The 26,510-nt window shown below is 44.9% G+C and overlaps 3 protein-coding genes across 5 annotated transcripts; 2 read left to right on the forward strand and 1 right to left on the reverse strand.

Moving 5' to 3' along the window:
• Positions 1 to 2,950: 2,950 nt before the first annotated feature.
• On the reverse strand, positions 2,951 to 14,247 carry NSDHL (NAD(P) dependent 3-beta-hydroxysteroid dehydrogenase NSDHL). 2 transcript variants are annotated; one of them, XM_082770763.1, is made up of 8 exons: positions 14,145 to 14,247; positions 13,003 to 13,053; positions 10,485 to 10,646; positions 9,433 to 9,579; positions 8,376 to 8,504; positions 6,308 to 6,450; positions 4,609 to 4,711; positions 2,951 to 3,951 (listed from the first exon to the last, which is right to left on the reverse strand). In XM_082770763.1, exons 2-8 carry the CDS (start codon positions 13,021 to 13,023, stop codon positions 3,616 to 3,618), a joined length of 1,041 nt encoding a protein of 346 aa, XP_082626889.1. In that variant the 5' UTR covers positions 13,024 to 13,053; positions 14,145 to 14,247; the 3' UTR covers positions 2,951 to 3,615. The 2 variants fall into 2 exon arrangements, with proteins under 2 accessions (XP_082626889.1, XP_082626890.1); XM_082770764.1 differs by lacking the exon at positions 14,145 to 14,247 and adding an exon at positions 14,048 to 14,120.
• Positions 14,248 to 15,683: 1,436 nt separating this feature from the next.
• On the forward strand, positions 15,684 to 24,756 carry LOC309883066 (centrin-2). 2 transcript variants are annotated; one of them, XM_082770766.1, is made up of 6 exons: positions 15,684 to 15,738; positions 15,842 to 16,000; positions 17,528 to 17,656; positions 18,306 to 18,443; positions 19,261 to 19,392; positions 24,673 to 24,756. In XM_082770766.1, the coding sequence occupies exons 1-5, from the start codon at positions 15,736 to 15,738 to the stop codon at positions 19,348 to 19,350; spliced, it is 519 nt and encodes a 172-aa protein (XP_082626892.1). In that variant the 5' UTR covers positions 15,684 to 15,735; the 3' UTR covers positions 19,351 to 19,392; positions 24,673 to 24,756. The 2 variants fall into 2 exon arrangements, with proteins under 2 accessions (XP_082626892.1, XP_082626891.1); XM_082770765.1 differs by lacking the exon at positions 24,673 to 24,756 and having other exon boundaries at positions 19,261 to 19,491.
• Positions 22,670 to 25,316, forward strand: LOC309883067 (centrin-1-like). The gene is made up of 3 exons (XM_082770767.1): positions 22,670 to 23,301; positions 24,669 to 24,806; positions 25,041 to 25,316. Exons 1-3 carry the CDS (start codon positions 23,215 to 23,217, stop codon positions 25,125 to 25,127), a joined length of 312 nt encoding a protein of 103 aa, XP_082626893.1. The 5' UTR covers positions 22,670 to 23,214; the 3' UTR covers positions 25,128 to 25,316.
• Positions 25,317 to 26,510: the final 1,194 nt, after the last annotated feature.

Raw genomic sequence — 26,510 nt, forward strand, 5'->3', positions numbered from 1 at the left:
GAGGCCCGGTGGGTCCCTGTACTTCTGTCACTGAGGGCAGTGAGCTTCCACATCGGTAACCACACGCCTGCATGATACAAACATCCTCCTGCACCTAAAAACTCTGACATACCCACCTCAGGCTTGACTTAAATTTGCCTCCATGATCTTTGGACACACGAGATGGCTTCTGACTTTTTTCAGAAATCACTCCTCTTACCTTTCCCCAAGTAATTACAATCAAGCCATTATCTTTTTCCTTTCTGGCACTGAGGTGTGTCTGGACAAGAGCTCCTCTGCCCTCCAAGGGCAAGATTGAAAAGCATTTCTTAGACTGTAACATTCCTTCTGCGCATACGCCCCTTTCACGATCTCTCTATAAGGAAGGAAACGGGGCTCTCAGTTGCTTCACCTCCACCTAGAGAAGCACTTTTCTTCCTCTCCCTCTCCTATTTCTCTAGGGAAAGAAACAGAAGATATCTCCTTTATCTCTCCCACTGCTTGTCAAACCAAAAAACCATCTCATGTCAGCAAAACGGGGAGCTGCAACAAGAAAAAGAAAGCAAAGTGAAAGAGATTAAAAGTTTGACAAGAGTGCTCTAGGAAAGTCTTTGATGTCTTCAGCAGCTCCTGTTGAGCGTTACAAACAAGAGCGGCAGATTTGACCCTAGATATTTGGAAGGAAATGTTGATAATGGCAGTTTTGCTTTGTAGCCTCCTGCTTACTTGCATGCTCACACACACGTAAGATGCAGGTTGCAGAGAAGGTGCATGCCAAAAATGACAGGCAAGAGTACAGAAGGAGCTCATTGGCTTGCCCAAAGAACGGAAGATGGGGCTTACTGGGTGCTCACTGGGAAAAGAAACAGAGCTGAGAGGAGGCAGCTCAATCGGGGCTAGAAGAGGCTGTGGCTAAAGCAAAGTACCTCCTCTATTGTGGCAGGGCTATAGGCACAGCGATGTCAGGTTCCACCACAGCAACAACGTGTGTTTGCTTCTGCATGAAAAACAGAAGCTAGTCAGCCTCCCAGAAATGCTGGGAACTGACCTAATTACATAGGGAATACCAAGTCAAACCAACTCCAGCGTGATGCAACGCTTCTGGCTGTGCCCAGCGCTGGGAAACTGCAAAGCAAAAACCCTGCTTTGCTCTCGTACTGACCATACTCTTGAGGGAAAACAAACCATCTGCTGCTTTTTATCCAGCAGACCTGAACTTCCAGTGCCTCTTGTTTCTGTAGCAGCTTCTGGACGTACCTTCACAAAACGCAAGGAGGTGAGTAACTCTCTCCACCTGAGCGGTGTCCAAGTTCTGAGAGACAGCATTTTGGAGAACGTTTGAAGCAGCAGCAAGGCAGACCTGGCTGGGAAACGCCATCTAGAGGCCAAAACGTGCTCTTACCGATTTATTTTGGAAAAATAATCGTTGAACTTGCTCCTTTCACCTCACCACGATCCTCTCACCACCTCTAGAAGAGCAGTAATCCCTACTTCACGAGGAGCTGAAGTTCCCTGCCGTGCTGTACCATGAGTCCTAAGAGCAGTACCCACCTTTTGTGTACCAGCAATGCATCTGAGCTAGAATGCTTTCTCCCTCGTGGCTTTTTGTACTTACCAGTTTGTGTTTATTGGCTACCTCTACTGCACCTAGCAGAGGTGCATCTGAATTGCCTGTTTCCACAAGGCCACTCCTCCAGGAGCAATTTACAAGTTTAGCCTCAGTTGACTGCATCACGAGAACTGGAAGCGGGGCCAGCTCCAGAGTGGAGCATGAAAACTTCCCTCGTCCTTCCTCACTCCATCCAGCAGGTGAGATTGGGAACAAAGCCATCCCTATCAGCCAGGCATGGTTTCACCACCAAGTTCACCAGAAGTTCTTTTTATAAGTCACAAACTGTAGAGATGTGGATGGGGCTCATATCACCAACCAGTGAGGAAAGAAAGGGTCTTCCCATTACCAGGGAATTCGTGGCAGCACATCGGTGCATCACATGGAAGGAAACACAGCCCAGCTATTTGGGAGCAGTATTTGTCTCCTACTGAAACGGGATGTGAGGTGACACAAGCAGATTGCACTCTAGAAGTTGAGCTTTACATATTTAACCCTACAGGCTGGGAAAAACAAAATGTGACAAAACAAAACAAAGAACAGCCAAGGTGTCTGATGAGTGCAAACATGAGTCGTGTGAAGTGACCCAACCACTGGATCCACAACCACTTCAAGATCAGGCAAGGCAAATGTTGGTGAAACTATCTAGCTGTTAAAGAAAAATAGCTTCCTGGAATAAATTTAAAAAAAAAAAAAAAATCCAACATAAAACTCCACAATATACCCAGAAGTTTTAAAAACTCCTTCATTCCTATGGGATTCTAGCAGCTCACTGAGCTCCCAGATGAGATCCAGGCTCACTGAGCTGGGCACAATGATGAATGCACAGCGAGGCACTTCTCATACTTCTGAAATTTGAAGCATCAAGAAATATGAAACATCCATCATTGCTGGAAAGCAAGGAACTGGCCACAGAGGGAAGTTCCACCCCAACCTAAGCCCTCATTTAAAAAAGACAAAATGAAACTGGAGCACTTAGCAAGATTATGGGGTAAAGTAGACTTAATTTAAGTGGCAACTAAACAATTTGGTATTTTAGCCATTTTCTTGTGTAAGAGCTTTTCATGTACTGAGTGGTCAATGCAACACAGTGACCATTATCACGTCTGACAAACAATGTCAGACAAGATGACAGCCTTGTGCAGCAGATCTTCCAAACCAATGTCATTCCTACGGGAAGCGAGCGAGCTATGGCAAAATATGTGCTGGCTGACAACAAGCCACAGCAAAGATTTCTCCCCCCACAAAGGGAATGATTAAAAATCTGTTTATGCTGAGCTGCTCAGAATAGGATCTGCCCTTTCAAAGATGGAACACGAAGTTAGGAAGTCATCTCTTCTTGTTTTATTTATATATTTTTAAATAGAATGAAGCTCCTGCAGAAATAAAGGCACATGCTTCCTTACAAGGAGGAGCCTGGCATGCCTTTTCTCAGATTTCCTTCCAATTACTCCATAAGAGGCCAAAGCAACCCACCAATCACAGGAAGATCCAAGAAAGTCCCAGAACAATAAAGTCAGTTTCAACAGTTTTAAAAAAAATAAATGGTGGCAGAGCTCCTCCTTGATGAAGGCCTCTTTTTCATTGCTTTTGTATAGAAAAAGCCAAACCCCAAAGAGAAATCAGTTGTGAGCAGTATTTCATCAACTGATCTGCGGCTGTAAGAGGCGGCTGTTATCACCAGAGCAACAAAACAGAGGACAAGGGTGGAGAGAGAAGACGAAGGAATGCTGATGTGCTGGGCTGGGACTAAAATGGGCACAGCAGGGTGTTTATTCACAGTCCACAGAGTTCAGCAGCTGTTTCAGAACAACAAGTCACATCAAAGGAAAGAACTGTTAGCACAGCTACTACGTGAAGTGTTTTTCAACCCAGAGAAGTCTGTCTTGATAATGGCGAGGAGGAGGAGGAGGGACTTTGGGAAAACTCCCGCATCCAGACAATTAGTGAAATCTGCTTCAGCGTTCACGTTAAAATCTCAAAGCAATTAGGAAAGTCAGGTAGAAATAAAATCCATCCAGGACTTCTCAGGCCTTAGCCCGGCGTAGGTGGGGGTAGCTCTGGAGGGTCCTGTCTATCGCTTCATCCAAGCTCACCACTGGCTTGTAGCCCATGTCTCGTTTGGCCCGTTCACAGCTGTAGTAGTGAAAGGTCCCAGCCAGTGCTACCCGCATAGGGGTAAAAGTGGGCTTGATGGTGACCAGGGGACTGAGCAGCCACAGCACAAGAGCCAAGAACAGGGCCAAGTAATACGCCAGCCCGTAGGGAATATAGTACTTGGGTGCATCGTAGTTCAAGCCAGTCAAGATACGGGACATGAATGCCCAGAAGGGAATTGGTTCGTCATTTGTGATATGAAATGCCTGAAAGAGAAGACAAAAAGCCAGATGAAAACTGTGCCATTCACATATTTGTCTCTTTGATGGCCAGCTCAGCTCACGTTCACGCCCAGGAGACTGACACCTCTGACTTGACTGCAAAGGCGTTTCCATGAGAAACTGCCTTCCACCAACCTCCTCTGTCTGAGAAGCGGTTATCCCCTTTACTAAGAAAGCCAGCGACTTCTGACAGGTTACTTTACTCACCAAGGGTCAAACTGAATGACACAACACAATGAAAACATATAAAAGCATGCCCAGAGCATGGTGGTGCCATGGAAGTCTGTAAAGAAATCCTGCTGCTCAGAGCTCTGCTGTAAAAGCTACCTAACTGTTTCTTCTGCCCGCAACTCCGCCCGGACTTCCTTCCACAAGATGTTTTGCAGAATGAAGTTAAAAGTATTCGCATGCATTTTGCCCCACACTGTTGCACAGAACGGTCGTCAGATGGGCAACGACTCATTACAGCCACAGACAGGAAAAAATGACCCATTTGTGTGAGCTAGCTCCACTCATCCGAGATGGATTTTTCAGCACAGACACATCAACGTGAACTACAGAGCAAAAACACATAACCAAGCAAGGCAGGCAGATGGAGTTGAGCTGGGGGACACCCACCCCCCTTCCCGGTTCCCTCCTTACCTTCCCACACAAGGGAGAGTCCTTCTGAAGGCGCTCAGCAGCAAGGATATGTCCATGGACCACGTTTTCCACATAAGTGAAGTCTACCAAGTTCTTTCCATCCCTGCACAGATGAAAGGAAAGAGAGTTATGTCCAAAGGTAATCTGGGCAAAAAAATCTGCTTGTGGCAGAAGGAAGGATATTTCACATAATACAGTTTAAGAATCCTCTTCTCCCCGTGCTGTGCCGTAACTTCAGGCTGTTTGTTACTCTGACAGATACAAAGTCACCGCATCTTATCTTGACACAGAGGAAAAGCTGTTACTGCTCAGCTCTTGAAAAGACCCTCAGGAAGTTTATATTCCTGTAATTGTACCCTATTTAAACCCACTGAGATCCTACAGGTCTCAGGGCCACCAGCAATCTATGGAAGCAGGACAGATAGGCACACAGTGGCAACCAGCACACAGAAAGTCACTTAAGGACAAGCTTTCAATTATGAATTTCTTGGCTCATGAAATTTTAACTTACTCAATAAGCCAACTTCAGTCCCAGCTGAAACAGATTCAGCCCACTGTGTTAAATCTATTTCTACACAGATACCAAAGATAGAGCCGCACGCCACTTTCAAGAGTCCATCTAAATCACACAAATTGTTTGGTACAAAGCCATCCGCACACTCATTTTGGTATAAAAACATTGCTGCAATCCAACGTTCTGGGAATTAATAATTTTCATTTTCAACTTTCACAGATAAATGGCTGTGTGCTTTCTTGATAGGGATAAGCAGGACTTTATAGCAGCAGGAGAACCGAAACAAGGAAAGCATGTTTGAGCTAGAAAGTGAAGACTTATACAAAGTAGAAAGCTTGAGTTTATTCTAATCTGTGAGCAGCCAACCTACCTGGGAGGTCAATCTAGAAGTAAACCATAAGGAAGAATAAGAACCATATAAACCCAGCCCTAGTCCCTTTCTTTTCCCTACCCTAAGCACGTATTCATTCACACAGGTACACACACAACAGCTTCCTGCATGCAATAAAAACCCATTATAAATTAAAGAGCACATTTATTTTCAAGATGATAATAAAAGTTTAAAAGATTTCTTAGTAGCAGCTTGAACTATTTCTTGCTCTAACATTTCAGTGGTCCACTGGAAAGTGCGAGACTTAACAACAATGCAAACATCTTTGATCTTATTGTCATGAGTATCAGAACACTGTCAAACACGCTTTTTAATTGCAAGACCCTCAAATACCAGTAGTATACATTAGTTTACAGCAAATTATCTGAGTTCTTTGATTAAAAAATGAATTCTTTAGACTGTGAAAAGCCAGCTCAAGTTACGTCTGCTTTCCCTACTGATAAGCTTTTGCATGAAGAATGCTTGTTCACCTCAGTGTGTGAGTCTCTAACAAAAGGGCTATGAAAGAAGACTACTGGATTACAAGCAAAAAGTTACAGAAACTTTTTCCCTCTCCAGAATGACACTGCAGTTCCCAAGAAGAGACTGCCAGCGCAGAAGGTTAAATCCTGCCTTCCTCTCCGATGCTGAACACCTCAGTACAAGGATCCCCACAGCCTTACTATTACCATGAATTATCCTATTTTTACATCAGAAGATAACTGAAAGCCACATCACCACTCCTGATTTAACATCATCCCCTTCCAAAAGGGTTTCAGGTTTAACAAGCTATAAAGTGACTCAGCCTTGCTCACCCGATTATGAACTTCATTTTGCCACTCTTAGCTGCTTGGATGAGGATGGGAACGAGCTGAGGGTCTCTAGGACCAAATATCCCATGGGGGCGAATAGCAAGAGTGAAGAAATTGTTGTCAGGGTCATTTGCACTCAGTACTTCCTGTAAGGGGAGGAAGAAAAAAAATGAGAGGTTAGGAAGAAAAATATGGTTTAGTAACATACCCCAGCTGCAGCACCAGAGCAAGGAAGCATTCCCTCATCTCTTTGGGAAGACATCAGTGGAAGAATTACTACTCATCCTACCAAATGATCCTTCCTCTTTTCCCTTCTTCTCTTTAATGAGAAAAAGAAACAAATCTGTTTTCATTAGTGAACACTAAGTGGATTGACAGGCAAAGGGAAGGAGCTCTTTGTCATTTAATACCACAGAGACCAGAGGAGCTTCAGGATGCGTGGGAGGAAAAAGGAAGGAAACTGAGCAATTCAATCTCTCATCATTTAATGGAAGACTTCCATCATGGGCTTTCTTGACCACGTTCAGAAAGGGTTTGGTCCCTTTTTCCTAGGAACACCATGTGCAAAGCAGATTTAACAAGGCACCTTTGAAGAAGTTTTAATTCTACTGGGAGTTTCTAAACAACATGTTCAACTGATTTTTTTTTTTTTTACTATTATTTTTAATAAAAAAAATCTGCTGTCTTTTCTAGTAAAGACTCAAGAACACCACACGCAAACAAACACTGAATACTTTCACTGCTTCACCCAAAGCAGATATAATTACAAGCATATTGACTCGATTGTTGCTCACAAGCTTCCACTCTGCTAGTCCACTTTGTAGTACAGTGGTTATGCTTGTGAATGAACAGATGTTTTTTGAGCTCTTTTCAGAGAACATGAGAAAAATTCTTAAAGGCTAATACTGTACGTAACAGGACACAGCTTCAATTTGGAAGCAAATCTGAATTCTTGTATAAAAAGCCTAAGTTCTTTCCACAACTGAAATGCAAACCATTAAAAAAAAACAAACAAACAAACAAACAACAACAACAACAAAAAACTTGATACATTTGTTTGCTTTGATTTTAAACACTAGCATAGCATGCTTATGCCACAAATACTGCAGCATCAACAACCTGAAACAGAAGAGATACTGGTGATCTGTAGAATTTCAGAGCAGTGGACATTAAGATGTAAGGGGGAATTTTTAAACACTAAGAAGAAAATTTTCAGTATATGGCCAACAACATTAATTTACAACACATTTTTTGGTTGTCGTGCTCCCTTAACATGGTTCAAATCTCCACCTCATCATCTGCTTCCCCAGTACCTTTTTCACAACCCCAGCTGAAATGCATGCCCACTACCACTAGTACCTTCAGGCTGCAAATCAGGTAAACGTGGAAGGAAAGCTTTCCAATGGGAGCAGAGAAAGCAAAAAAGTCTCCCCCAGCTTATCTCAAAGCCGAGATGGATCAGCTAAGAAGGGGACTTATTATCTATATTATCTCTGTCAGTTCTTTTATTCTTTCTCCAGAACTAGCTCCCCTCCCTCCCAGTGTAGCACCCTATTTCACTCAGCTTTCCAGGTAATTTGTCACAGCTTTATTTATTCACTTTTATTAAATGAATACATGGCTTAGAGTTTAACCAGCCAAGGAGGACAGAACTGCCTGCTTCAGAATTTGGGCTGCTGCAGGGCTGCTAGGAAAGCATCCCCTGTACGCTCAGGTAGAAGAATGCATGGCCACCTGCCACACTTCTCCTAACAGGATAAATGAACACATTTCCACAGCTCCCTAGTCTCCATGCTGAAAAAAACATCAAAGTCCAGAGGTTCTGTGTAAAACAAGGGAATTTTCCTGTTCCAGTACTATCCGAAAACTCTGGCCAACGTTGCTAAGTGTGCATCAATTTGCACAGACTTTCTCCACCACTATGGGTGAGACTTCTTTTTAAAGAAACAAAGAGTCTGGAGAACAGAGATCTGCTCAGTCTTGAAGTTTGTTGATGTCCCCCAGGGCACGCCCTACTTTTAGAAAGGCATTTTTAAGCATGGAAAAGTGTTAACCATTTTGTGACAGATACCTTTTCCTGTAGGATCTTTGTCTCCGTGTAATAGTCAATAGGTTTTTTTGCATAAGGGAGGTCTTCTGTTCCATTTTTAATGTCTGTACCCTCAAAAACAACACTGGCACTGCTAGTTAACACCAGTTTCTGCAATGGATGAGAAAGAAAACAGCTGTTTAAAGCCTCAGAAAAAAAGGATCATTATTTACAAAGACTAAGTAAAGACAATAATAATGTTTAATCGGCTGTTTCTACATAGAATAAACTGTGTCTGGAATAACATGGGTTAACAGAAGATGATCTGAAACTGCAGTTAAGAGTTAATTAAGAGAGTAGGAATTTTCTAACATCATTTATTGCTACCTTAAGGACAACAAACTTCCAGGACAACCAGTCAATGTGAAAACATCTCCAAGGAAATTGGAGCACCCACCAGGCTTAGCACATTCTAGCACTTAACATACAATGAATGTTTAAGATATCTGCTTATCTTTTTGATAACAGTACCATGCCAGATTACAACAACAAAGAATTCTTATCCTGGATATTTTTGTTGGATAAAAAAATATGCCCTCGTGGATTCAAAACAGGAAGCCAGTGATCACTTGGGCAATAGGAAATGTGGTTGTGAATGAGATCTACTTTTTAAAACATAGCCGGATCCAACAAGTTCTAACAAAACTTGCTTCTTGCTCTGTCAGAACCTAGACTAAGCCTGAAGATGAACACTGCACAGCCCATTTCCTAAAACGTTTTACGACTGGGGAGAGGGAAGGCAAAACAACAACAACAAATACCTGTGGGCTGGGAGTCCTATACAGCATTTAATTCTAAACGTTGCCGGGTCTGTATTTGTACATGGACAACATGCAAGGTGTCTTGGAAGTATCACATCTCTGCCCAGAGTAAGTAAGGGATCTTCACAGGCATTGTGCTTGATAATTTAGTAAGAGTGAATAAAATTGACACACTGAGATTAAAAAAGCCTTTCTTCCAGACTCAAACTGGTCCGTAGCTCAGAAATCACCAATTCACATTCACATCTTATATGCTCCCCAAGCTCTTCCATCCTTACCTGCACTCCAGCTTCTTTGCAGGCTTCAATGACTGTTTTGGTTCCCATAAAATTCACCTTATAAAACAGCTCCTTGTTGTCACTTGAAGGTGCTGGCGACGCACAATGAAATGCCACAGAAACGCCTTGTAAAGCTGGGAGCAAGGCCTACAAGAAGACACGTTGTGCAAGACAGCAATGAAACAGCAGCAACAGGGATTACTCAGGAAATAAAGCGCAGGTCTTAAGCTCATGAAAACCAAACTTCTAAATTTCAAGTCACGTTCCTTCCATAAAGGTGAGCAGCTGGAATAGGATTAGCCTGTAGGGTCTTCTGTGTCCTCTCCTTGCTAGGCAAAAGAGCACTACGTTAGCTTTGATTTACCCCCAAAAGAACCTGGGAATTTTCTGAGAGCTGAAGGCTATCTAGACCCAGCTACCCGTAATAGTCTCCAGTGCAGATATGAGACTCAGAATTACCTGGGGAGTTAGAGAACTCCACACACAGCAGGTTTCACAGCATCCCATGGCACTGCCTGCCCTGGAGACGACTGTCATAAAGCTCTGAGATTCGACACTTTATACTGGTGGGGAAACATCTCACGTTGCATACAAATGCTTTTGCCAGGGTTCATATGCATAACCTTGTCAAGGTGAGAGGTCTTTGTGTCTTAACTGTGAGGAATAATGCATCCTGTGGTGCTCATGTGGCTGAGGTTGCACATAGCTGCTCTCCTAGCTAATTACCAACAGTGACTGTAATCAGGCTCTACAGCTGAGCTAACAGCAATGCAAATCACAAATCAGAAACGAGTTCTGTTCCCTGCAGCTTCAAGCAGTCACCAGCTATTTCTTTAAGTGTTCCGGATGACACTTCCCCAAAAAACCGTTTAGGCCACTGACTTCAACGGGAAAGGCAAGGAGGCACCTCACATCTACGCACCCTTTTACAGCCTGTACAACACCTTCAGGCATTTAAGTGCTTCAAAAACAGCTCAGTTAGCTGTTTGCCTGGACGTTAGTTTATACAGGCATCCTTCCCACCTACGCAGGTTACTGTTGTTAGTCTGTACCTCTTTGTCACAAAGGTCTCCCAGGAAAAACTGCACCCTGTCATTCTCAAATCTCTTCTCGATATCAAACACGTTGACCGAGTAACCCTTGTCCAGGAGCTTCTCCACCATGTGCTGGCCTAAGAATCCACAGCCGCCGATCACTGTACACTTTTTACCAGCCTGCAAAGACAGTGAGAAAACAAGTGTTACAAGAAAGCAGCCACGCAGCAGCAAACAGCGCAACTAAACTGGGATTGGACTTCCTAAGATCTTAACGGGCTGCAATTTTGCACAGCTCTGATTGTTCAAGTCAGTCGTTGATTTGATTGGGGGAATCTAAACGCAGATATCACTTTCCAACATGTCTGTGCCACCGCAGCAACCTGAAGTTCAGGCATGCCAGTGGCCCCAGTGGTCCACACAGCTTGCTTGCTGGTTCCTATTTTGGCAGGACTCTGTCACGTAACCAAGTGGCTCACCTGGGAGGGAAGAAGAGGACCAGCTCTGACAAACTCTGCCCTGATATAAACCAGACAGAGCTCTCTACAGCCACGTGGCACAGATAACACAAACTACAAGACCCATCACAGCTAGCAAGGACAAAGCCATTTTCCCAGCACATGAAACTTTGGCTCCTCCAAGCCAAGAAAGCAATCAGGTAAAGGCAAAGCTTATCCTACCTAATTAGTCATTAGTTTTTCATTTCTTTTTTTAAATGCTTTATAATTCAATGGCTAGAGTCACTAATTAACAGATTCTGGTTTGGTCACTGGTCTAACTGCAATGAGTGTGGAAACCTCACCACCACCAAAGAACATGCAAGCGGTGAGTCGGAGGAAGTTTTTGTACAAAGACTGCTCCGTCCTGGCTGGAAATACATTTGCTCCTTATTGTTGCTACACAAAAACCCACCTCTGCAGTTATTCTGTTGAGCTGCAGAGAATTTTAACCCAGTGAAACTGCACAAAGACAACAATTGTTTGGAAATTTCCAGGGGCTACATCCCTAAACGAAGATTCAAAGCATCAGTTATCCACAGCAGAAACGAGGAAAGTTCAGTGAAATTCAGCAACTACAGCAGGGCACAGCCAGCTACTTGGAATAGTGCGTGCAAAGCCCAGCCTGATTAGAACCTTTAAATAAATGAATAAAAGTTCTTCTGGGATGGACCAATGGCCTGTCTGGTCCTGGATTCTGCTTTTGATAGTTGCAGAACACAGTATAGAAAAAATGTGTTAGTCCAAGGACTCTCTGCAGTTTGTTCTCCTTGCATCTCCCCCCTGCAACAGGTCTACATTTGCTTTACTCATCGGCTTCCTGATTTTGTAAATTCAGTCACATCCACCCCCTCTGCAGTCTCCTTTCCCCACCGAGGGGTTGAGCCCTTTGAGCTTCTCCTCAGCAGGCAGTTGCTCCAGTTCATTGGTATTTTTATCGGCCTTTGTCTGTGCCCTGTCTCACCCCAGGACATTCTTCATAAGATGCAAGCACCACAACTGCACACAGCACCGAGCTGAAGTTTTAAGCAGCAGCAGAATGACGCCCTCTGTCTGACTGGAAGTGGCAGCCTCACTTTCTCCCACTGCAGTTGATGCAGCCGGGGTTTTTCTGCATTAGTTTCCCCACTCACCCAAGTAAAGGTCAGTATTCGAATCACTGACTGAAAGATTTATTTAAATAACCTTTAGTGCCTGTTTATAACCTAAAGTACACACACCTCTTTGCAAAATACTAAATGAACCAACCCAGTGTCCAGAATCAGTGTGACTGCAGCTCACAGTAATGCTCCTGGACTCCTGGGCCCTTTCTAAAAGGCTGACAGAAATCCAGGCTACGTGAGATCACCTCAACTTCAGGAGAGGAATTACTATTTAGTGCTGTGCGGCCAAAACAGCCTGCTCATGCTCTCTAATGTTATGCTAGATTTTTGTTTTTTCCGAAATATCTGAGATTTACTTACAGAAGCCGGAAAAAAAAAAAAAAAAAGAAAAAAAAAAGAGAGAAAATAGACCAGAAAGCAGAAATTTCCCTATAATAAACAACAACAGGTAATGTAACAGATCAGCTTAGCAAGCTGTACTCCCAAGATAAATGGCCAAATAACTTCCTAAGCTAAGCAAAACATTATTCTTTCCGTATTAAAGCTTCCTGCATTCAATACAATAACGCTAGGAAGAAGTTACTATGGTCTAGCAGATCTCAGCAAGCCCAGCTGGGCCCTTATTTGCATGCCAACATGGAATGACATTTTAAGGCACACAGGAATGATCCTGGTGTAAGCAGATCTGCAGACACCAATTGATTCAGCGGCACTGACAAAGCCCCCGGTATTTTTCAGGGCTGGAGCATCATCAGGTCTCTCTGGAGTTGGAATGGCAGCAGAGATGCCCCTTTTCCAGCAGCACTATCTTTGGATGCAGGTGTTAACACACAACCAGCCTCATTTCTTCCAAGGATGCTTAGAGAATACGTATCTATGAAAACATGTTTCCATCAGACCAATCTTCATACAGCAAGGCTGAAGCCCTCTACTCACCGATCTGAGGCGTGCGGCCATCTCTCTGATGACTTGATATTAATCTAATTCCTACAGAAAAAAAAAAAAAAAAAGAAAATGTTTTATTCACAGTATAACACTCATATTACTTAGGCATGCCATTAACACGAACAACTTCTTTTTAAAACAGATTTCTAGTGACAAAAATTGAGGTGTGAAGCCACTGAAAATGCAAATTACAATTGAGAATCGAGATGCAAAGCAGAAACATGAAAAACATCAGCGAACTAATTCTCCCAGCCCAGCTGAACATGCTAAGCAGCACAAGACTAACACGGCCATCAAACAGCTTCCTGAAAGGCACAATTCTAATAAAACAGCTCTGATAACAAAGGCACCATTTTGTTTCGGTGCCACTTTATTTTGGCTAGCGTTAGCTTCATGAACTTGCTGAGTATCTGAGCATACCTACTCCAGAAACACAAAGGCAATTCTGTTGTTTTGGCAGCCGTCTCCTCAAAAATAGTGCTGCCTGAGGGTGCTAGGAATAACAAAACAGAACCGAAGTGCCACACCCGCCTGTACCAAAACAGCAGACACCGTGAGGAAGAAATGCCAGACCAGCAGAGAGGGAAGACAGTGCTGAGATTTTCCAGGTTTTCACATCACAAGCTGTTGATGGCACAAGTTTCATTAAAATTTTTACACTAATAGCAAAAAAAACCCACATCTCTGTTGTGGTCCTGCTGTGTGAAGTGTAACAGAAAGGCAGAAGATGACAATATGCCTATTTAGATCTGCTTCCATGAGAAAAACAAGCTGCACACAAAGATTTCTAGTGGTCTTACAGCCACTTTAATTGACCAGCACAAAACCTGTTGCTTTAGAGGCCAATTCGAGTCTCCTGATTCCCAGTCAGTCATTCCCACTGCCTCCAACATCACGCACTGAGGTGGGTGAACCTCAAAATTATGAGAACAGTGATGAGAAAATAACGATGAACCTCAAAATCGTGGTGAGCCTCAAATTAATTATGTTCCACCTGGGCTGGTTTCCACACGGAGCACTCCCTGACCCATCTCACCTCACAAACAGGCGCCAACGCAGCTGGATGCGACCCAGGCACAGCTACACCGAGGCTGCTGTAAAACGACCACGGAATCACACCCGTGAGCACGTACCTTGCAAGAAAACAGGTATGTTCAACTCGCCCCCAAAGCTGCTGCTTACTGCTCTTTTTTTACTTTCTGAGAAGCCCTTTGGAGGCAACAAGAAAAAAAAAACAAAGCTGGATTGGTGCCTGTCTGGCCAGGAACACCCAGCTGGCTTTGCCAACCAGACACGAGGCCTCCTGCCCTGCTGCTGCCCCCTCCCCTACCCCCACAGCCCCCTTACCACCCCCCAGAGCAACACCTTGCCCTGCCCCGGCTCCAGTTCCCCCACACACCCTGAACCACCCTAACCCTTAATTCCCCCTTTCCCAAGGATCCCCCCCTCATCTTGAGGACCCCATCCTGAAGACCCCTTGCCCATCCTAAAGTCCTCGCCCCCTCCCTCACCCCAAGCCCCCCCCCCCATCCTAAGGCCCCCTCCCTCACCCTAAGGGCCCCCTCACCTATCCTGAAGGCCCCTCCCTCACCCCAAAGGCCCACTCCTTCATCCTAAGACTCCCTCCCCTACCCCAAAAGTCCCCTCTTCACCCTAACGACCCCCTCCCTCGCCCCCAAAGGCCCCCCTCCCATCCTATAGCACCCTTCCCTCATCCTAAAGCCCCCTCGCCTATCCTGAAAGCCCCTCCCTCACCCCAATACTCCCTCCCCCGCCCCAAAAGCCCCCTCCCTTACCCCAAAAGCCCCCTCTTCACCCTAATGCCCCCCTCCCTCATCCCAAAAGCCTCTCCCTCACCCCAAAAGCCCCCTCCTCACCCCAAGGCCCCTCTCACTCACCCCAAAAGCCCCTCCCTCATCCCAAAGGCTCCACTCCCATCCTACAGCGCCCCTCCCTCACCCTAAGGCCCATTCCTTCATCCTAAGTACCCCTCCCTCACCCCAAGACTCCCTCCCCCGCCCCAAAAGTCTTCTCTTCACCCCAAGGCCCCTCTCCCTCACCCCAAAATCCCCCTCTTCACCCTAATGCCCCCCTCCCTCGCCCCAAAGGCCCCCCTCCCATCCTATAGCGCCCTTCCCTCACCCTAAGGGCCCCCTCGCCTATCCTGAAGGCCCCTCCCTCACCCCATGGCCCCCCTCCCTTACCCCAAAAGCCCCCTCTTCACCCTAATGCCCCTCCCTCACCCCCAAAGGCCCACCCTGAAGCCCCCTCCCCTACCCCAAGCCGCCCCCCCCGGCCCCTCACCTCCGCTCTCCCCTCAGCGCCGGCCCGGCCCCGCCCCCTGCCCCTCCCAGCCAATCACCGTGGGCGCTCCCCGCAGGCCCCGCCCACCCACCGCCTCTCGCCCCCTCCCCTCGCGCCCGCCCTGGCCCGAGCATCGCGCCAGCCGGCTGCCCCTCGCTGATTGGTCCCGCCCTCCCCCCTCCAGCCAATCGCGTGAACGGAAGGAGACGAGGCCCCTCCCCGCCCTTCTCCCTCTTGGACCCGCCTCCAAGCAAGCTCTAACCAATAGCCGCAAACCGAGCGCTTCCCGCGCCGCGCTCTCCACCAATGGCGACGGCGGTTGCCATGGCAGCGGCGTGGCGGCGCTAGCCAATGGGGAGGGGCGGCATTGGACAGAAGGCCTGTCAGGGCCGGAGCCGCCCGGAGGCAGCGGCCGCCGGGATGGTGAGGGGGGCCCTGGGGGGCGGCTGAGGGGGCCCTGGGGGCGCTCGTTGCGGTGCGGAGCCCTCCTGACGCTCCCCCCCTGCTCTCGTGTCCCTTCTCCAAGGCCTCCGGCTTCAAGAAGCCGCCGCTGGCGGCCGCGGCCCAGCGGAAGAAGGCGAGCCCCAAGCTGGAGCTGACGGAGGAGCAGAGGCAGGAGGTGCGCGAGGCCTTCGACCTCTTCGACGCGGACGGCGCCGGGAGCATAGACGTCAAGGAGCTGAAGGTAAACCCGGCTGCTGGCAGCGCGGCCCCGCGCGGGCTGGGAGTTGAGGGCGGCACAAACGCCTGAGGGACCCTAAAGAGGAAGCAAGGCTCTGTTTTTTCTCCAGGGTAACGTTTCCCTGTCAATAGGCACGTTGGTGGTGAGCTATAGATCTTCCCTGCTGTCTCTAGGACCAAAACACGCTGGCAGTTCTCTATTTGCTGCGCCTTCTCTGCTAGTAAAATAGCCAAAAGGTTTGTACGTATTTAAAATGTGAGGTTTTCCCCCTTCTGTGTGCTCTCAAGAATTGCATGTTTTGTGATTTAGGTTACCCAAGATATGCAATGCACCAAAGTTGCATATTTTCTCAATTTTATTTGTCACTGAAAAATGTCAGTCTCTCTCCACGCTGTCCTTTGGGAAGAACAGTAATCAATAAACGAGGGGTTCTTCTGTTTTCAGAGTTGGCCCTTTCTCTTTGCCAGCTGGATGCTCATGTTGCTACAGACCACTGGGAGGAGCAGAAATGATTTCTAAGTTGACACCTGTCCCTTTATAAAAGGAGGAAGAAGCAAACTCGTAGGCGTGTATACACATGTGGAAGCGAAGGCATCCTTGGCGTGCTGCTCATAGGATTGTTTTCTGAAGTCATGCAAACTGTCTGAATTGTGTTTCCTTTAACATTCATTAACATAAGTCTTGGTCACTAAAATGAAAAAAATAACTATTTTAATTTTCCTGTGGTCTATAAGCTTAAGAATTTCCATCTTTGTGCTGTCAGGTTAAAGTTCGTTAACAGTTCAGTAGAGCTGCAAGTATGATAGAAACTTCTTTCATGGAGTCACTTGTCTTGAAGCGTGTTCTTTCTAGGTCTTACACTTAGCCATCTTGCTTACAAGAGTCTGATGTGAGCTTTTTTTTTATTGCTTTTATTCTCTGTCATGTTTCTTATTGCAAAGAGAGTTTAAGTAGCAATTCACTTGGCAGGAAAGGAATAATATTCAGGTCTCCAGTAGCATTAGAAATTGCTGTCCACAGCGCTGCATCACAGTCATAGGGTCCATATCACTACATGACAGTTCATGTTTTGTTTTTATTTTCCTTCCGTATATTAATGAACGTGGAACCCTTTTATTCTCTGAATGCCCATCGTAGGAATGAAAGCAGTATATACTAAAATGGGTATGCTAAGTCTTTCAGAAAGAATCCAGACTTTCTGAGAGAAATCTTTTCTCCCAAGAGTTATCCATGTTCTTGTCAGTTGTGATTTGGGAGTGGTGGATATGGTGGTTAAAATGTGTTTAGGAAATTTAGGAATTAATTGAAGGAGTGACTCCAGAATATGACTGTTTGCCTGCCTGTTCTCTGCATCTTGGTGCACCTTTGCCTGTAAAAAAAAACATTGCTTGAAGACCGTTCCTTGACCTCGCTGTTCTCTTTGAGACGCCAAATTAATGTTTTAATATAGCATGGCATAAAGGTTAACTTTTGTTTCCTGGGGTTTTGCTTATAGTTTTGTATGATTTATAACTTCTTTTGTCCATACAGGTAGCCATGAGAGCACTAGGGTTTGAACCTAAAAAAGAAGAGATCAAGAAAATGATATCAGATATCGATAAGGAAGGAACCGGAAAAATCAGTTTCAATGATTTCTTGGCGGTGATGACGCAGAAAATGGTATGAAAATGTTAAAAAACAAAGCTGAAGCAATTCTGAAAATGGTTGAGTCTCTTTCATCTCCTTTTGGTTTGAGTGAAAGATGGAAGTACTCCCTTAATCTTAACAACTAGATATGTAAAACTTGCAATTCTAAGACAGAAAATGCCCTGTCTCATTTTTAAGGTAAGGTTGAAAGAAAGGTGTCATTAAGGTTTCTTTAACAATCAGTTTTGTGTGTGTGTGTGTCAAAAGAGAAAAATTGTGAAACCAAAGCTTTCAGATGAACGACAGCCTGCAGAAAGCTGTCCGGAGTGTTGATGCATTATGCACATGACAGATATTTACAGATGAAACCTTTGCTTTTAAAAATCCTAGAAAATATTGAGTAAAAACAAATATTTAGCAGAGGTTTATCCTGATACTGAAATCCCAAGGACAGCTGGATAGAGGAAAAAAACTTCCTGAAGCCCTGAGGTTCAGGCAGCGTTGTTGTCTCTGTCTACCTTCAGCATTTGAATGTGTACTGCTGGGCTTCTTTAAACTTACTCTTAAAAGAGTTTTTCAGTCTTTCTAATGCTTGTATTTTATAACTGCCATCTTTATTTTGGGTATTATGTACAACATAAACAGTCCTTTTTTTCTTTAAACTTATGCTTCCTTCTCTAAGGCTGAAAAAGATTCCAAAGAGGAGATTCTCAAAGCTTTCAAACTCTTTGATGATGATGAAACTGGCAAAATCTCCTTCAAAAACCTCAAACGTGTAGCCAAAGAGCTAGGCGAAAATCTCACAGATGAAGAGCTGCAGGTTTGTACCTGGTGTATGAAACCATATAATACACAAACACTCGCTGCCAGCCTTTGTGGAACATTTAAAGGTCCAGATTATGTTTTGTCTGTTGAATATGAAGGCAGTCAGAATGTTTCTGTAGTACTTTGTTTCATGTTTGCATTAATTTAAAATTTAGGCGAATGGTCATAGCCTAGTCCTCCTGTTTGGAAGACGCTCAAGCGTCTCTCTGGTTTGCTAGGCACCAGAGCTAGTGAGAATAGGGAATGGGATTCTGTCTCAGTGGGAAGGAAGCCATTTCGGGGTCAGGAAGTTTTTAGGTCAAGGCAACAGTCTTTCAGTTTTAGGCCTGTCCTGTAGAGTCCCATGGGATCTTTACTCTTAAGCTATCATGGGTAGTTTAAGCTGTTTCTTTCTTGAAAGAAATTGAAAATCTTCTGTCAATTTGGGATTGGGGAATAGATTCTGAGGCCAAAGATAGGTTAAGCACATGTGGTTCCTTAAATTGTTTCACAGTAACTGTCAGTGTCAGGAGAATTCCACTTTTATGGAGTTGAGGTGGTATAAAAGGAACGACTCTGCTCTGAGCATTTGGTTTCTTCCAGCATAGCTCCTTTAACACAGCATAACTCTACATATTTATATATAAATATAAATTTATGTATGAAAACGTTGTCTAGTTTAAAAAATACTTTGTAGCATGTGAGGTCTGACACTGAACTAACACTGTCCTTTCCAATACTATTTACTAAGAATGGCTTTAACTCTGAATTAACCTAATAATTGTGATCCTACTATAATTTGCATCTAATTTCAGAATACAAATATATTTCAGGAAATGATTGATGAAGCTGATAGAGATGGGGATGGGGAAGTGAACGAGCAAGAATTCTTGCGGATCATGAAGAAGACCAGCCTTTACTGAAACTGAATTTTATTTCTTTTTGCACATGTGCGTATGTGTTTGGTAGGTGCCTCATTTTTTTTTTTTCCAGCCTTTTATTTTATTTTTTTTTTAAGAGACCAGAAAAGTTGGGTCAATACTTTCTTTTAAGCGGATGGTCTTAAATTTGTATTTGTGAACAGTTACCAACTGCTAATCTGTTTACATGTTGCAACATAGTTGCTTGCTTTTGCTCCTAACATGTTTACACTGTTCATTCTGGATACACAAATCACATTTTTCAGTGATAGTATTCAGTTCCATATCTAACAACCATGTGTCAAATTATTTATTTGGTACAGAGAAGACTCGAAACCAGAAAGTGTAAAGCTGTAGTTTGCAGCAGTTGAAGTTTCTGGTTTAATGTCTTGGTTTAGGCCCAGTTACAGTGAGCTCTTTATATGACATATTTATGGGGATCAGCTTTTTTTTACTTATGGTGATTATTCCCTCCCCCTTTTTTAGAATGCCCTTTAAACTGAAAAAGTAAGTAAATAGACTGCTGCAACTTAACTTACTGCTATTCAGTTCACATATTTAAAAAAAAAGTTTTTGCAAAAGAGGAATGTTGCCAATGCTGATGATCTGTATGTTTACAGGAATATTCAGTGGCTGCAAATATAAGATTGTACTTAAAATAAAGTGTCTTATTTTAAGCCATCAGAGTTGTGGAAAGAAATATACAAAAACACAACTTCACTGGTACAACATTTGCTCTGATGTATGGACAAATAACAAAATGATTCTTCAAGGTACTCAAAGAGTTTCAACTTCTTACTCTTCAAAAAGGGCCCTAGTTACTAAACGCTTTGCTACAGAGACAAACTACGCTCTGTTCTGTCTTTGAAGAGGCATCTAAGGTAAGAGCATAATTAAAGGATGGCTTCTGCCTGGTGTTGGAAGAAAACAAAGCTCCCATGCCCTTTTACTTCTGTTTGTTAAAGATACCAGTAAATTCTCTGGTGCCCTTCATCCTCACTCTCAGACAAGGGAAGGATGGATTCTTCCTCTGTAGAAATGTGAACATCTTTCTGACTCAAAATCCAATTTATTCCTTTGCTTTTCAGTCAGCATCTGCCCTTTTCCAAGTGCTGAACATTCAGCTTACCTCCACAGTTCGTAAATTTAGGGGGGAAAAAAAATTAAGGCTGAACTCAGCATGAAAATAAATGATAATTGAATTTGGCTTCTATCATGTCGATTTCCTTTTTGGCCTTTATTTGTCTTTTAAAAAAAAAAAAAAAAAAAGTTTATACTGGCATGTGGGAATTGGACAAAGGGAGGGGGATTCTTGCTGTCTCGTCTGCCCCCGTGTGGTGAAGAACAAAACATACCCAGGAAAACGTCAATGATAAGTGGGACATCAAAAACTCTGATAATCTAATTTATCAGCCGAGGTCAGTCTATCAGCAAGGCTGATGCTGCTTTCTGTGCATTTTCCAGTCCTTTACCCAATTTACCTCAATCTCTCAGTGACCTTCTGTTGCTGCTGCAACAATTTATGGTTTTGTTAAATCCTGAAAGCAGAAACCTGCCTCCTCATCTGAAACTCGTTTCTTGTACCTAACCTAATATAGAGCTCATTGCTGAGGGTTGGGCTCTAACACTTCTCCTCCAAAAAAGCAGATGTGGGTCATTTTCTGTCACCATTTGCACTTGCCTTGCCCTAAAGCTTCAGCTCCCCAGGCAGGATAGTGGCAGTGGTGTTTTGAAGGCCTCACTACACCTGAATTTTATGCGCAGGACAGTAATGGGGACGGGTTTGGGTGTTTGTGGGAGTAAACCTGGGGAACAAACAGGGCTTTAAATAAAACAAATCTCGAGAACCAAGCAGCGCCTGTCCTCAAGAAGCACGGTTGCCATGGCGCTGGGCAGGGGTCAGCCTCAGAAGCCCCTCAGGGGTCTTGGGGTCCCTCCATGGCGCCCGGGGAGGCAGCAGCAGGGAGCGGGGCTGCCCCCCGCACCTCGTTCCCCCTCAGTGACCAGCAGCGGCTGCAGCTGCGGGAGGCCTTTGACTTGTTTGACGCGGACGGCTCGGGGCAGATGGATGTCGGGGACCTGAAGGCAAGGGGCTGGGGGAGACAGGGCGCGGGCAGGGCTGGCTGGCAGCTCCTCGCCACGGTGCCACTGCCCCGAGCCTTATAACCCGTATCACAAAGGGAAAATAATGATTGCTGTGCTCATACTGTGCCTGCAGCGGGAGTTCATAGCAGGCTGCAGAGCCTGTCAGCTGCTGACTGAACTCAGTCCAAAGCAGTGAGGGTTTGTGTGTGCCTGACCTTGTCTTTTCTTCCCCACCAAGTCAGGAAGGAACATCAATTTGCCATGGGACACACAAGTAAAGCTCTCTTGACAGCCCAACACCCCCTGCCCTCTAACAAGGGACACCAAACATCTTGTGTAGCTGAAGGGTGTTGGGTCTGCTGCTCTCAGGGATGTGTTTGCAGCCTGAGCAACCCTGATCCCGCAGCTCGGGTCCCCTCTGGCCGGGAGGAATAACACGCTCGCTTTGTGACTGAGCTTGCACTTGGAACCTGAATTATGGTAGTCAAATAGAAATGACAGGCGGTAAACAGAGATGTTGCAAACAGGGCTAATCATTTACAAGCTCCACCTGTTGTGGAGCTGTTACAGAGCAATTAGTGTTTGCCACCTATTGCTTTTGGACCGCTTACTGTGCTCTCAGACCTTGCTGCTGGAGCTCGGGCTTGTCACACAGCCAACAGTGAAGTAAGCGTTGTGCCAACATTTTAGCCAGGTATTCTTAGGAGGGACTGAAGCCTTCCTTCTCCTTGGCCCTCGCCTGCAGCTCTTCCCTGCTAATTTTCCACAACCCCGTAGTTCTGACATTAGACAGCTACAGAACACCCTTCCCTAGGGACACAACAGTGGATGAATGGCTCGCTCTGTGCTCTGCACGCCCCTCTCCTGCTCTGCCCCTCACATACCTTGCGCACAGCTCCTTCCCTCTCACGTGGAGAAGGGAGTTGCCCCAGCTCGTGTCTGCGCAGAGGTGCTGAGAGCTGGGTTAGTTAGCACAGGTCCTGCCCACTTCTTTTTGTTGCTTCTTTGTTTCTGCCCTATGCACAGTTGTCAGAGCAAACTGTGGAAGCGGAGGGGGAATCCCATGGGAAAAGTGTTCCAGGTGAAAATAACCATAATACAAAAAAATATATATATTCATATGTAAGTAAGTATATATTAATTTCCTGGCACTGTTGGGGTGGAGGGGAATGCAGGGCTTAGTGGCAGGGGAGCAAAAATGGACTGATGGAAGTGGTGGAGGGTGTGCATGCAGCAAGCAGGAATTGCTACCAGAGGCTGTGCCTCGAAAAGTCACAACCTGAATCTGGAAGAGTTGAGATAACCTTCACATTCCAAGCAGGGTTATTTTCAGTAGGCTGATTTGAGCAACTCCTTTATCTGCTTGGCTTGATAAACACGCGTTTGGGTTAATAAATTGCACTATAAGGGCAAAAGAGAGTATCTGGAACTGGTCTGGGGGGGTTGAAATTTCTTAATTGGGTAAGTTATTAAGGATAGCCTCATGGACGACATGTGTAGCCTGTTGCCATGGGCCCGGGTTCACTGCAAAGTCAGAAGACCTGGGGGAGCTCTACTCTGATGTCTACACAGTGACAAGCTGTTTGTACGGTTATCTGTGCATATGATTTCCAACGTGGCAAAAAGTTCTGTTTTGTTTTGTTTTCCCCTCAATTTGCATGTTGCTTGTTTCAGACATCTTTCCCTCTTTGTTTCTGTTTGATTTGCACACAGACATGGGCCTGTTTTCTCTTTTGGCAGATAACCCTGAGGGCCCTGGGCTGTGAACTGAGGAAAGAGGAGATGAGGAAAATTATCTCTCAAGTTGATGAGGAAGGGTCAGGGAAGATAAACTTTGAGTCATTTCTGCAGGTGATGGCTCAGAAAATGGTGTGTGAGCCCAGCTGGTCGCAAAGACTGAAATTCCTCTTGCCTAACTTTACACTGCAGGTACTCGCAGTAGATTGGGTAACTCTGGCTCCCTGCAGGGGAGCATCAGGAGTCTCAGCTGAACTCTTTTAGGTACCTGCCCCGGGGTGAGTTGTCTTTACCCCTCCTGCCTTTTTCTGCCAACTGTAGAGGGCGCAGATCGGCCACTTCAGGTAGAGATTTCAGCACACGGCTCCTCCCCAGCCTTGAGTGCTGGGACACGCACAGCGCCAGGGGTTTTCTCTGCAGAACCGAAGGGCCCAGAAACCTCCAGGAAGGAGTCCTGCTGTTAGTGTTCAAACCACAGCAGAGACGAGCGCAACGTGAATTGGTGCAGCCCCCATTTTCCCTTCCTTAAACCTCTGCACGTGGGATTTCCATCTGCATTTATAGTCACACAGTTCTTGATCTTCTTAAAATCAAGACAGCGGGGAGCAAATGCCGCACCTTGGATGAACATGAAAATTTTGCCATCTGTAGAAAAATCATTCCTCAATGCCCATTGATGTTGTCAGCACCTCCTGCTTATGGATTGTCCTCAGAGCTGCTGTTCGATACCAGCCTTTTGCTTCACATCCCCTAAACTGCATCACCCACCTGGGATACCTGTGGCTCAGACCCTTGGTATCCTCTAATGCCTGGCTGCATGTTGAGGCTGTTCTCCAAGAGCACCAGCGTGCCTGGTTCTGCCTCTCTCATCCTTGTGTTTTCATTGCAAGGCTTTGGGGGCTGCCTGGAGCGCAGCAGGCGTTGCCATTCCTGTGTCCATGCTATCATAGTTGCCAGGGTGTGTATGCTTGGGCTAAGAGCTAAGTGAAGATCCACATTTTCCCCCTAGTAATGCTTTGGAGTTCGGTCAAAGCCCACACCTAACTGCAGGCTTCTGTGTGTAGTGCCTGTGTGTGAGGTGACTAAGGGCAGTCAGAGCCAGCGTAGGCATGGCTTGCTTTTTAAATAAAATCTAGCTGTAGTCATTGGGTCATTCTTGGCAGCTCTTTCCTCTTCCAGTAGCACTGCTAATCCCTCTCTTCCTGACAAAGCTTTGTCGGGATATTCCAGGCCAAATCTCCATGCTGTTCTGACAAATTTTCTTGGAACTTTTCCTTTAATACACAATAACACCAGCAGAAAAATATATATATATATAAAAAAAAAAAAATCAAAGGTGAAGCAACAGTGATAAATAACCCTCTTCTATTACCCTTTTTTTCCCCAAAATGCTGTCTTGGATTTGATTCTAAATGTTTGCTGTGTAAAGTGTCTGATTGGGGATTGTAGAGCAGTAAGATGTCATGCTTGCCTGATGACATTTTCATTTCCTTGCTAAGGCAGAGCCATATTCAAAAAAGGAGATCCTGAAAGGTTTCAAGCTGTTTGACTGTGATGGCACTGGCAAGATCTCCTTTGAGAAACTCAAGCTGGTGGCTACTGAGGTTGGAGAAGACATCACAGATGAAGAGTTGCAGGTTTGTGAATTACAGACATATTCCTTTTACCTGGGGAGGGAGGGGAATGTCTTACTGGTTGGGGAACTGTGCCGTGTTGCTTTGCAAGGGGCACGAAGTCTGTCTTGCATTACATTAACATGAAGACCTGAGACCTTCAGTGGTAACATCAGTGGCAAATACCAGGCTCTAGTGGACTCTCCACCCTCTCAGATCCCACCTAATCTGGTCTCCCACATCTTTGCTATCCTACAGGAGATGATCGATGAAGCAGATGTGGATGGAGATGGGGAAGTGGATCAACAGGAGTTCCTGCGGATTCTGACGCTGAATGATCTGTAGCTGTGATTTTTTTTCTCCCATTCAGTTGTAAACGACTGGTTGCAATGTGACTCTTCTCCAACTTCATTATTTTTAGTTTGTCGCTTTTTTTGGGTGTGAGAACCTACCAAGATATTGTTAATGTTTCATATTTGGTGTTGCTTTTGCTCCATTACTGCAAGCAGTTTTCCACATGCCAATAAACAGTGTTGCTACTAACTGTGTGTCTGTGTGGCTTGGTTCTGAAGGTTGAGCTTAATTCACATTCTGCAGCTACCCCCTGGAGTTCTGTCTGTTGTAATTGCATCCTACAGTTTTTTAGCCTATCTGATAAGTTAGTCAAAACTAACTTAACTAACTCAACTGAAAATCCTTCATAACTCTCAGATGTTACCACTTACAGAAGCAACTTCTCTGCCTTTCCTGATCTCCTGCGTTGTGTAAAAGACAAGATTTGAGGTCTTCGGAGTGGTTACTTTCTGTAAAGTAATAAATATCTTAGGCTTTGGGTTTCCTTCAGAAACAGCAGTAGAGGAGAAGACTGTGCAGCTATGTAGATGTAAGATGTAATGAGGTCAGGTCTCCCATGGATTTGTTCTTCCTTCCTAATGATTTAGGAATGCAGATTTAGACCGAACGTTCTTCTGCGGTTGGGATACTCAGCACGGTCCTCTCTGGGGGATTGCTGAAGGACCGAGAGAACTGTGGACTTCTCATGCCAAGCAAACATTCCCTCTTCCTCCTGGCAGCTACTGTCCCGAAACTGGCTGGTCCTTTATATCTTTGAAGAATTTTACACCTTTATTAAATGTTGTGGAAGGTGAGCAGCAGCTTTAAAATGATTGGCAGGAGTAGCAATGGGGAAACATAACACAGAAAAGAGTGATTGGATAAGCTCTCTGTTTTAAGGAAGAGGGGTAAAACTGTCCTATCATGCTACTCTAGGCTTTTCTGTCCCTGCCAAAAGCACCTGAGTCCTTCTTTACTATTCCACTGCACCATATGGGCTAATTCCTTCCACTCTGGTCACAGGTGGAGTCTTGAAGGATCTTCCCATTTTGTTGAGAGTGCAAAATGCCAGTGTTTTGGAAAGGATATAAAAAGCCTGAAGAGTTTGCTTAGAAGAGCCTCAGAAAATAATTGTTGGCTTAGAAAAAATGTCTTACACTGAGAGAATTTAACAGCTCAGTCTGTAATGATTATATAATGCTTCACGTAGGATAAGAGCCTATGTAAGAAGAACATACCAGCTACCACTAAAAAGCTTTTGAATCTAATGGAGACAAACCCGCATTTTCCTGAAAGTAAGCTCTTCAACTGTGAGAGAAACAAGCCATGGTTTATCTTAAATAACATTGATTAACTGTGGGAATGAGCTATGAAATAGTACAGCAGTATCCTTCA

The sequence above is a fragment of the Aythya marila genome (genome assembly GCF_965140915.1).
Source record: "Aythya marila genome assembly, chromosome: 13".
Lineage (NCBI taxonomy): Eukaryota > Metazoa > Chordata > Aves > Anseriformes > Anatidae > Aythya > Aythya marila.

Bases quoted from the DNA above. Each gene is read 5' to 3' on its own strand.
- NSDHL (XM_082770763.1), bottom strand. From the start codon at position 13,023: ATGGCCGCACGCCTCAGATCG. The intron at 9,580-10,484 runs GTACAGACTAAC...GTCTTCTTGTAG, and splicing joins GAGACCTTTGTGACAAAGAG to GCCTTGCTCCCAGCTTTACA. The intron at 8,505-9,432 runs GTAAGGATGGAA...CATCCATTGCAG, and splicing joins GCAAAGAAGCTGGAGTGCAG to AAACTGGTGTTAACTAGCAG.
- LOC309883066 (XM_082770766.1), top strand. The intron at 17,657-18,305 runs GTATGAAAATGT...TCCTTCTCTAAG, and splicing joins CGGTGATGACGCAGAAAATG to GCTGAAAAAGATTCCAAAGA. The intron at 18,444-19,260 runs GTTTGTACCTGG...AATATATTTCAG, and splicing joins TCACAGATGAAGAGCTGCAG to GAAATGATTGATGAAGCTGA.
- LOC309883067 (XM_082770767.1), top strand. From the start codon at position 23,215: ATGAGGAAAATTATCTCTCAAGTTGATGAGGAAGGGTCAGGGAAGATA. The intron at 23,302-24,668 runs GTGTGTGAGCCC...TTCCTTGCTAAG, and splicing joins AGGTGATGGCTCAGAAAATG to GCAGAGCCATATTCAAAAAA. The intron at 24,807-25,040 runs GTTTGTGAATTA...GCTATCCTACAG, and splicing joins TCACAGATGAAGAGTTGCAG to GAGATGATCGATGAAGCAGA.